The 12,275-nt window shown below is 37.5% G+C and overlaps 1 protein-coding gene across 1 annotated transcript; it reads right to left on the bottom strand.

The window, feature by feature from the left end:
- Positions 1 to 3,283: 3,283 nt before the first annotated feature.
- LOC106339301 (non-functional pseudokinase ZED1-like) lies at positions 3,284 to 9,336 on the bottom strand. The gene is made up of 2 exons (XM_013778090.1): positions 8,622 to 9,336; positions 3,284 to 3,719 (listed from the first exon to the last, which is right to left on the bottom strand). The coding sequence occupies exons 1-2, from the start codon at positions 9,334 to 9,336 to the stop codon at positions 3,556 to 3,558; spliced, it is 879 nt and encodes a 292-aa protein (XP_013633544.1). The 3' UTR covers positions 3,284 to 3,555.
- Between the last annotated feature and the right edge of the window lie 2,939 nt (positions 9,337 to 12,275).

The following is a 12,275-nucleotide window of genomic DNA, read 5'->3' as shown; positions in this document are numbered from 1 at the left end:
AGTTTGACTTGTTAGCTGTCTTTACTTTCAGGTCAAGTGGAGCGTTGGGAGTGGAAGTATCACGGATTCTCTGTTTCTTGTGGTCTTGTTGTCGTCATGTACTTTTGGAGTCTTGTGTTCATGTAGTCTTGGAGTCTTGTGTCATGGACTTTTTTTCTTGTTTTGTTGTAGTACTTGTGTCACGGATTGTAGTTGTGCCAAATTATCTGATATCTATATAAAGTTATGTTGTAGTTGTGTAACAAACTCATATCTCATTCTCTCATTCTCAAAACAACGCATTATCTCTCATTCTCACCATACAAAGATCAAACCGTTTCATAATTTCTCATTCTTACCATACAAAGATCAAACCAACTCATTCTCTCCTTCTCATCGTTTACAAAATTTGTCAAACTCATTCACTCCTTCTCACCAAACTAGAAATCATTCAAACTCATTCTCCCCTTCGTCAACAAACAAGATAAATTTACAAAATGGCATCTTCTTCTCATAACACATTTGATGGATCAAATAATGATACTTTTGATCAATATTTTGATCAACAATTAGATCAACATTTTGAGCAAGCGTTCGAGAAATGTTCCATCGATTTTGGTGATCAAGAAGAACAGGGGAAAAAAAGAAAAAAAAGAATTTATATCGAAAGAAATCGTGAAGAATGCGATATACGTTTATGGAATGATTATTTCAGCGAAACTCCAACGTATCCTCCAAATCTATTCAGACGACGCTTTCGAATGAACAAGACATTGTTCATGCACATTGTTACTCGACTGTCCAATGAAGTTGAATTCTTTCAACAAAAGAGAGATGGTCTCGGCAGGCGTAGTCTCTCTCCACTTCAAAAGTGTACAGCAGCCATTCGTGTCTTGGGATATGGTAGTGCGGCTGATGCGGTCGACGAATACCTCCGACTCGGTGAAACTACTACTCGGTCATGTTTGGAGAATTTTGTTGACGGAATAATTTCTTTATTCGGCGAAGAGTACCTGAGAAGACCTACACCTGCTGATCTTCAACGTCTACTTGATATTGGTGAGTATCGTGGATTTCCCGGGATGATAGGAAGCATCGATTGTATGCATTAGGAGTGGAAGAATTGTCCCACCGCTTGGAAAGGGCAATATTCTCGGGGTTCGGGTAAACCAACAATCGTTTTGGAGGCGGTTGCTTCGTATGATCTCTGGATATGGCATGCGTTTTTTGGACCACCAGGTACCTTAAATGATATCAATGTTCTTGATCGTTCACCTGTTTTTGATGACATAATAAATGGTCAAGCTCCACAAGTTACTTACTCTGTCAATGGAAGAGAGTATTATTTGGCTTACTATCTCACTGATGGTATTTATCCGAAATGTGCAACTTTTATCCAATCAATTTCATTACCACAAGGTCTGAAAGCAGTTTTATTTGCTCAACAACAAGAAGCTGTCCGAAAAGATGTCGAGCGTGCTTTTGAAGTCCTGCAAGCTCGCTTTACCATTGTTAGAAATCCAGCACTTTTTTTGGATAAAGTCAAAATTGGAAAGATTATGAAAGCTTGTATCATACTCCATAATATGATAGCAGAAGACGAACGAGATGGATACACTCAATTTGACATTTCAGAGTTCCAAGAAGCAGAAGACAACGGAAGTTCACATGTCGATTCCACATATTATACAGATATCCCTACAAACATCGCCAATATGATGGGTGTTCGCACTAGAATTCGTGATAGACAAATGCATCAACAGCTGAAAAATGATTTGGTCGAACATATATGGCGTAAATTTGGACGTGATGAAGACAACAACTGAACTACGATGGTTCTTTCAAATTATTCTCGTTTCATGTTTCATGTTTTTTCATCTTTGTTTCATCTTTGTTTCATGTTTTTATTTTCAAATCAATGTTTAAAATGTTATATTCATGTTTTATTTAAGAAATAATTTTTTTTTATATATATTAATTTTTAATTTTTAAGAACCCTAAATTAAGAGACTAGCATTGTACCACATTTAATTGGGCCGTCTCTTAACTAAGTCTGTTAGCCCACGATTACTATTAAATATTAGTTAAGATATTTTTAATGGGGCTGAGGGTTAATCCTGCTCTTACGTGGCGATTGTGCAAATATTCAACTACGTCAACAAGTACATTGATTTGACGTATTGTACTAAATAAAAATATAAAATTATGCAAATAAACAAATGATCACAGTGTTGACAGTCGAGATAGCCTGCACTGAAATGCTTTATGTGCACCAATATTGACACAATATATTTTTCCTTTTGCATATTAGCAGTAAAACATTTTTTAATTAATTAGTTCTGCCTGACACGGATTGAACTATCAGCAAATGTGGACCCAAAAATGTAAGTCAGTGGTTGGAATATTCAACCAAGGGACTGGGAAAAAGTTTGAAATCAGTTTGTTGGTTTTTCTCGCTAGAAGACAAAGCTTTCTTTCCCTCTAGTACTTGTCTCCTGAACCTAATCGTATGTATCTTTGACCAGGTGAAAGGTGTTAAGAGTGGTATGGTTTAGTAAGGTCTACTAAACCAAACCGAGACTCGGGTTGTTAAGGTTGTTGAGATAAGTACAATGTATTAGAAGATAAAGATGCACGGTAGATGTAGATAAAGTAGAATCTCCTTGTAAAGATACGAAGGTCGAGTATATGTATCCAACGTGATCAATGAGATCCACACACAGTTTACTAAATACAGTTTCTCTCTGAGTTTACATGGTATCAAAGCGGGCCCAACATTTCCATATTCATCTCCTCAGGAAACATCTTGATCATGATCAGAAGAAAAGCTTCGGGGAGGATTTGTTATACCATTGCATCAAGCAATAAGCCTTTGAGAAGTGTGCTACCGTTGTCCAACGACCCTCTGTTTCCTCGGAGATCAGTAAAGGAAATGCTTTTGCAGTCTTAAAATGTTAATGGCAATCAAAGTTGCCTCCTCATGAAAATATTATACGAGGCCTAAGTAGGTCCATATCTTTCAGTTAACAAGTTTGAAGTTCACCCTTTTGCATATGGAGTCTGAATGATCAACACCAAAATTTCATGTGGTTTCAGATTTATAGCGTAATCCTTGATAAACAATATCAACAAAAATCATTTTTAAGCAAGTTTTCAAAACTCTGCTTCCTGCTTTCTGATCTAATCAGTGCTAAGATCATCACTTGTTAAGTAGTTCAACATCAAGCTTTTCTGAAAATGAGAAACATCTCACATGTTCTGCCTGCTTTCAGAACCCAAAGATAAATTTATGTACCCTAAAAGCTCTTTCTTAATCAAGATGAAAGTTTTACTCAAGAATCAAATGTTACATAGTATTAAAGGTAAGAAATGAGACAGCAATACACAATACACAACTAAAGTATGAGCATAATCTCAAACTTCCTGTCTGAACATCCTCAGAATTTGAACTTTTTAACAATCTAGTGATGCTTGCTAAGCTTAATCTCTTTTGCAACCAAGATCATCTTAGGCCTGTCCTCAGTCCTCTCCTCGCAGCATCCGAGTGCCAGGTCGAGAATCTGACCAGGCCTCATGTCAGTTCGAATCACCCCCGAATTCAACAGGTTCTCCTCTCTGCTGCAGATCCTTCACATGTACGAGAATATTAGTATCAAAAACCAAGTGCCCATCTGAATCATCCAGAAGTGATGGTTTTCCCATCAGAAGAATCAACATAAGGATTCCAAAACTGTACACATCTGAATATTCTGACAGAATTCCCGTCAAGTGATAAATAGGATCAACGTATTCGTTAATTCCCACTACCAGCTCTTTCATCCACGACTTACCCTCAGGGAGTGTCACCTTCACAGCTCTTGTAAGCTTTATGCTTCATCCATTGGACAGAAAATATATGAAACCTCCATGTAGCTTGGTCTGGAGGATGCTCTATCCACTGAACAAGAGCTTTGCAGAAAACGTTGCAGGTGTCTTTTAATTTCTTCTTCGCTATATCAACGACCAACCATGGAAAGAACTTCGCTGTTTTCAGCCATGTCCACAACAGTACAGACCTGTTACTCAGAGCCTTGTAAAACTGTTCTGGAGGGTACCATTTCCACTGCCTAAGGACTCCGAAGAAGCCACAGTCCCTTCTTTGTTGTGTTAAGAAAACACCAAGCAAAAGTCTGCAAACTGAATTGAGCTCACCCTGGAATGTAGCAGCTGATACCCCAATATTAGAGTAAGAGCCGTAACGTGAGTCATAACAAACTTCCGTGGAGATCTCTGTCATCTTCTTCTCAGAAACCAGACTGTCTCGTTTGCTCAAAAACACTTACACTAGAGTTCATTAACAATATCACACAACTTCTGTCTTGTCTTGTAACACAACTTGATGAGTCATGTTCCATCCCTCTAGAATAATGAAACTCTTCTTCTTCTTGGGATAAATGCATAGCAGTTAACAGAGAAAAACCTCTACATTCCTGGATATGTAAGAGATGAAGCAACCATTTCTGCGCAAGTACCAGAGCGTGTGAATCAGTAACAATCACAGTCTTGTTCTTCACAATCATATACATGACTTTGACTTCAAAGACCATCTCTTGCACTAAGCTCGTCAATCTACCGTAAGCGTAACCTTTCTCTACCTCTTTCCACTGATCATGTTCAGTAACTACTCCACCAGGTTCCCATACTCTTGGACTGTGATCAACGAGAATGATCATCTGCTCCTTACACTTCCAGTCATAGCTCTCAAACTCAATCAACGCTGCTAAGTTAAAATCAGTGCATACCTGAATCTTTAACGTCGATTGATTACTCCATTCTCGAGTTTCCTTCGCCAAATGAGTCTTTGTAGTTAACCCCAACACTTCATCATGACTGAGGTACGGCTCTAAACATTCAAGAGAAACTCCAATCCCAAGAGCAGTAGTCACGATCTCCTCTTGAAACCGAGCATCCATATCTCCAAAAGGCCTTGAGAATATCTTCACATCAAGCTTTATCATCATTGAACACACCAACTCTATCATGTGAAGCCATCTCATCATTCTCATAGTTGCAGAGCCTACAACTATTAGAACACATGATTTCCTCATCTCTTGGATAACCGTATCGTCAAAGCTAATATCAAACGGAGGCGTTACGATCGCAAGAGCACACATAGCTGTTAATCCTCCACGAACAAGCAGTGACATAAGCTTCTGATACTTAAAACCATAAACTGCTAGCTTAACCCATACTTCTAGATTAAGATCAGGAAGTACCTTGAAGCTCATCTTTTCATTCACCATCCAAGTCTGGGTTTCTTCTGCCGAGAACACCTCCAAAGTATTATGTAAACAAGTCTCATGAGTTTTGGCGTTTAACTTTAGCACTACACCATGCTTGAGGTACTTGTCTGAGCAGTTCCACGGTGCTTGCTTGCCTACAGACCCACCTGGCTCCCATACAAGATGAGCCTTTTGATACGGACAAGCTTGGCTTAATATTTTCTTAGGCAATACATATATGTCCTTGACACGATGCATTTGATGAGAAAACAAGATATCAACTCCATGATCAACGCGAAACTCACATAAGTTCAGACCAATACATGACTGCAATTTATCGTTCTTCAGCTTGTCTGGCCCAGAAAATTGTACCTGGCCATGTAAAACTGCTTCAGTCTGAAGCATCTGTCGATCTGTCTTGACCAGACATCCACCTGGTTCCCATATACGATCAGCCTTTAGAGTATGTTCGCCCACCATGTGTCGATCTTATTACCAAGAGAGAAACTCATGTTATCATCTACATCACTTTTGTTTTGTTCTTATTTCTGTCCTGCAACATCAAAGATCTGCAAATCTGAAGTGAAACTCTCCAGCGATTCATAGAAAGAATCTGGCTTCATCACAGTTTTGGTAACAAACTCATCAGATTCGACCAAGCTTTCTTCAAGGATGAGCTCGTCGTTGTCTCAGTCACGAGAATCTTCACTCCTTTGTGCTTCAAATTATGATGACCAGGTGTATCTCGATCATCACAAAATATGCATAACCCATTTGACACCCGGTCATAAACTTCCTCACATGAATATTTCAGAGGCATCTTGCGTTGAGCAGCCATGGAAACCGATTTGCCGAGGATGGACGGCTCTGAGACAGGAAAACCAGTAATGATAGATAAACCCAATCCAGAGGTTCACCGAGAACCCCGGAGATCGGAGAATCAAAGCCTAGAGGATGACCACGAAGGAAGAAGGATCAACCCGAAGAGCAAAGATTCTTAATGGTGGATGATGAACAGAGATGGTTTAGAAGATTGTTTTAATGTTTTTTATTGATTTCCCATAAATGAGAAAGATATTACATATAGTGTTTTTGTAAACCAAAAGACTAAACCATAAAGCTAAATCAAAATGCATAAAGACAATAATTAAACCAATGTCTAGTAAACCGGATAGCTAATAGATATTCCTGTCACACGACAACACTTTCCCTTTGAACCATCCTCGATAAATTATCTCCACACAAGCATTTTTCTGTGCTGAAATCAAAAGATGGATTGCTTGATGAACAAGACAACGAAGAAGAAAAAAACTCATAAACAAATCAACGGCTATTGTTCCTTAAGACACAGGTCACCTTAGAAAATTTCATCAAGTTTTGCATGGCAAATCAAATCCAATCAAAACTTTATCTGCAAACCAAATCATCTAATCATAGTCCACCAACAACTTCAGCGAGAGCAGTCACATGTTTCTTTGGGAGTGTTTATGTACAAAACAGAGGTGTTCTCGAGAACCAGGCATTTCCTAATCAAAAGATCCATAAGGAATTTATACACATCTGATATGTTAGAACAGATCTTTCCCGACAGAGCGGTCTCATCAATGGTGAGTGATCACAAGAACTTCCTCAAATTGTTAGGATACTGTTTTGAATTTGAATATCCAATATTAGTCTGCGAGTATGCTGAACGTGTACATTAAAACAGTCGAAGTTGGGAATGCTACTTCTTTCAAAAGAACTACCACTTCTACAAAGCTAAGTGGTTGTCTATCTATGTCTCACTTCAACACACCAATTGACAAAAGGTATTGGTTAAGAGTTGAACTTTGTTTGGCGGGTTAAACCAGCCCATGCAATAGTGCAACGCAAAGGCGACTCATTAAAACCCAGATAGCAAGCTATCTTTACGGACTTTCTCCCTTGAAAAATAGAGTTAATATCTTGTGGACAGATAGCCCACATATCAGATATTAAACTGATAAGAACACATACTACACTTGATCTTAGCCAAAAGGCCGAGAAAGGTATGAATTGCAACAAAGGCTCGGGTTCTATTTTATGGTGCGAAGCTTATAACCAATGCATCTCTGTCTTACTGATGTGGGATGTTAGAAGTTTCCTTCTGTAGTGCCTATAAGCCATAAGAAAAAACAAAACAATGACGTGCTAGACTACAAATAAAAATTTAAACTGTTGCAATTGGTCACAGAAACTTCACAAAACCTAGAAGAATAAAATGGAAACTTTGAAAAGTCAAACAAAAGATTTTGTTCACTCTTTCTCCTCCAACAGTTTAATTTACATATATATTTATGGGTGTCTCTAGTGAGACTGTTGTTAAAAAGAGCTTTATTGCCTCTTAAGACGCTAAATACAGTTTTCTCTAACAACATATTCATTAAAATCCTTACAGCTAAATATAATCACTTTGATAATTAAGACTTGGTTGTTTCAATGTAACAAGAGCCTCACCATAGTCCCAACACTTCCCTAAGAAGCTCATATCTTACATTCGCTACCATTTTACCTACTTGCTCATCTTGCTGCTTCAGCTTCTCATTGTGTCCCGAACTTAGTGATACATACACTTTGTCAATAACAAACGTAAGAGGAGAATCCAGCTCATCAAGCTCCTCGTCGCTAGCGTATCCTTTTCTTTGTATCACAGACGCATTCCTCGACATTCTATAGATGTCTCCTCCTACCTCTGCAATTTTCTCTGCTACATTAAACTCCTTGGCGACATCAATCATTTTTGGCCTCTTATCCACACTCTTCGCGCAGAATCTGAACGCAAACTTGTTCACTTGAGATCTTTCAGACTTGAGATAGTTACCCTATATAGTCTTTCTTGATTAAAATGAAGTTTTGCTCATGAATCAGAGACTATAAAAACAGTTTTAATAATAACAATTTGAAGTAAGTTCTCGAAACTATGCTTGCTAGTATCCTTACTTAGTCTTTAGGTTCACTTTCAGAACCTCAGAGAAAGATTTATGTACCCTCAAAACTCTTTCTTAATCAAAATGAAAGTCTTATTAGAAAATCATATACTGTAAGAAATCCAGCAATACACAACCCTACTATGTATGAGCATAATCTCAAATATTAATTTTGAGCATCCTCATAACAATTAAGTGATCCATTTTTCTATTAGCTTAATCTGTTTTGCCACCGTGATCATCTTTGGCCTGTCTTCATTCCTCTTCTCGCAGCATCTCATTGCCAGGTCAAGAAACATTTTCATCTGACAAGGCCTCATGTCGTTGGAATCGCCCCCGAACGCAACAGGTTCAAGAATATTACAAAGAACACCACTAGATGCAACAAAAAGTGGTTCTCTTCCCATAAGAAGAACCAACATAAAGATTCCAAAACTGTACACATCTGAATATTCTGTCACTATGCCCGTCCTGGCATAAATAGGATCTATGTATCCGATTATTCCAGTCACCCTATCTTCAATCCACGATTTACCTTCAGGAAGTGTTACGGCAACCGTTAAATCAGTGAGCTTAGCAGTCCCATTCTTATCCAAGAAAACATTTTTTGCACATATATCTCTGTGTATAATGATTCTAGGGAAGGCAGAGTGAAGATAAGTTATAGCAGTCGCAATCTCCTTCGCTATCTTCAATCGTACATTCCAAGGCAGCAACGGCCCGTCCTCCGAACCAAGACTTCCTCGCTCATTCACGGCTATATATTCTAGGTCTTCAAATACCATTATCGGACGAGGAAATTCGAGACAGCAACCAATGAGTTTGAGGAAACCACTGTGATTACTTACCCGAGCAGACAAGGCTATGTCGTTGTAAACATTCGCTTCTTCTGCACGGACCACATACTCTGAAAATCTCTTGATCACGTAAGATCTGCCTTCGATAACGCCCTTGTACAAGGTGAACCAAAATGAATTAGGGAGGGCAGACATGGGATCGAAGTGATCTGTGGCCTTGGACATTTGATCGGAAGAGAACATTCTTATAGGGTTTGACATGCCATTACAGTCTGCTATGAGTTGTTGAAGAAACATACTTCCACTTTTGAGGAAGCATTTTCTCGCCTTCTTCTTCCTTCTCCAAAATTCCATCTCCCTTGTGAATGATAGACTCTTAGTTTCCTTTTTTCTTCTGATGAGAAAAAAAAAATGAGGATGGTTCAAAGGAAAAGTTTTGTATGGTAAAGAGTCAAGTCAAAAGGAAATAAATGAATATTTAGAGTCTATATGTTTCGTATTGGATGTTGATTATTCAACATATGTTAACAAAATTTACTTCTATATGTTATGAATGATGAATGTCAAGAATACACTCAAGTCAATTTTCGTGTGTATGAATATTACGTGGAGTCCGCGTCACTATGCACGCACAGTAAATCCTACTTTTTCATTTCTATATAAACGGTCGTTTCGATCAATTGTAATACATCATCCTTTCTTCTTCTTATAACACATTCTCTTTCATTATCAGTGTTATCTTCTTTCTACGGGTATAAAATTTTGTCATATTTAAAAGTTCTTGATACTATAAAATTATAAGTTATTTTATAACACGTTATCAGCACGATCAATCTGCGATTCGGTAAAATTTATATGTATCATATTTACTCTGCTATAATGGCCGGTATACCGCCTATATTATTATTAATAATTTTATAGTGGTTGTTTTAATTATTATTATTTATCTATGTTAATGCGGGCGGTATGTCGCCTCGTTAATAAACTTTGATCGTTAATTACACTATAATTATTGGCTTGGCTATGCCGCCGCATAATTTATTTAATATTATAATTTTTATATCACCATAATATGATTGATATTTGTTTGTTTATTATATTATGGTTATTATATAAATGTGTGGTCACCTATATCAAATATTATGAAATTTACGGAATTTGGCTGACTGATTATTACAGTATTATCAGATTGATTTTTGGTTCATACGATTTAATCCCAACGGTCACAAAGAAAAGTTTTCAAAATTTTTACCTTTTTCAACGGCTATTAACAATGTTTTTCATCTATAAATACACTCATACTTCACTCATGTACTTCATCCAAAACATTTCATCTTCTCTCAAATATTTTCAAATCGCTCCATTCCGGTTTTTCATTGCAAGAAAGATGATTCGCATATTTTTGGTTTTATGTGCAATTTTAATTTTTGCTTCTATGTACGTTCTTTTTATTGGAGAATTTGCTCATGAAGAACTTACGCTTAATGTCGGTTTACTTTTCTATGTGTTGTTTCTCCTTGTAATTGCATGTATTATTAATATAAATGGTTCGTTTTAAAATTACGAAATTCTAATAAAATATATTATTTTATGTTTTAGAAATACAAATGGCAAACATCGAGAAACTTCAGCTCCCGACTCTGAAAATTACATCGGATGGGTCAAAAATGTGAAACCTTACCTTGTAATGAAAAAGATAACCAAAACGATAAAAATCGGTAACAAATCGCCACCCGAGCATATAGCCGAAGCGATAATCTTCCTGAAGAAACATTTAGATGAGAATCTAACGCACGACTATGCAAGCGTAGAAGACCCAACTGAATTGTGGCAAGCTTTAAAAGTAAGGTTTGATAACCAGAGAGAAGTCAACCTCCCTCACGCTCTAGAAGAGTGGAAAAATCTGAGGTTCCAAAATTTTCAAAAGGTTGAGGATTACAATTCTGCTGTCCTGAGGATAGTTTCACTCTTGAAATATTGTGGTAACCCTGTCTCTGAGACAGAAATGATGAATAAAACATACAATACTTTCCACAAACAGCTTCACTTCTTGCCCAAAATTTACAGAAAATGCGGGTACACGAGATTTTCTGAATTGATGGTTGCGCTCATGTTGGCTGAAAATAACAATGAGCTCCTGATCAAAAACCACAATTCCCGACCTACGGGAGCCAAAGCATTTCCTGAAGTGAATGCTATGGCGATAGAAAATTCGGAAAGGAGAAACTAGACCAACCGAGGTCATGGTCGCCGTTTCAATTCCCAAATGGAGGGGATCTAATAAGTGGGTTAGACCCGGGCAAGTTTCCAAGGGTAAAGAAACTCAAGAGGATACCACCCAGAAGCGTGAGACAGTGTGTTACAGATGTGGTTGTAAAGGACATTGGTCCCGTACCTGTCGTACTCCTCCACACTTCCGTAAGTTATATCAAGAGTCCACGAAAGGCAAAGCTAAAGAAGTGAACCTCACTGAAAACTTTGAAGGGACATCGTACCTCGATGCCTCCGACTTCACAAATGAACTGGACTATATTACTCCTGAAAAGAGCTGAAATGCTTATTATAAGACTATTGAATAGTTTCCAGTATTATCGTGTATAATTATTACATTTCCTGTTTTAAACAAATAGTGATGTTTTTAACGTCACTTTAGTGTATAATTATTGTGTCTTTTTTCTTTATATGAATGAATTCTATGTTTCTTTTATATTTATGACAATTTCATAAATGGATCATAATGCTAATGGAGCAAAATCCAAGAAACGGATTCGTGAAATATGCATACCAGATAGTGGAAAAACGCACACTATTCTGAGATAAAAGAGATATTTCTCTAATATAAAACTGACAAGAATTGTCGTCAATACAATATCAGGTCATGCAGACGTGATTGAGTGAACTGGTAAAGCAAACTTTACGTTGCCGAATGAAACAAAATTTTCCATAAATAATGCTCTATATTCTCCGAGTTCTGAAAGGAATTTGTTGAGTTTTAAAGACATATATCTTCACGGATATGATACTCAGTCTGCAACTGAGGATGGAAAGAAATACATGTATGTAACTTCTGAGTAATGTGGCAGAAAACACATATTGGAAAAGTCCCCAGAACTTCCTTCGGGGCTACACCATCCTTATATCGATGAGATCGAATCAAATCTTGTAGTAAAACGGAACCCAGAAGAGTTCACATTATGGCATGATCGCCTCGGCCATCTAGGCACTACAATGATGCGTAAAATCATAGAAAGTTCACATGGTCATTCACTAAAAATCCAGGAGATTTCTCAAAA

The sequence above is a fragment of the Brassica oleracea genome, chromosome C4 (genome assembly GCF_000695525.1).
Source record: "Brassica oleracea var. oleracea cultivar TO1000 chromosome C4, BOL, whole genome shotgun sequence".
Lineage (NCBI taxonomy): Eukaryota > Viridiplantae > Streptophyta > Magnoliopsida > Brassicales > Brassicaceae > Brassica > Brassica oleracea.
The sequence above is the reverse complement of the archived record's forward strand: the minus strand, read 5'-3'. Positions and strand labels throughout refer to the sequence as shown.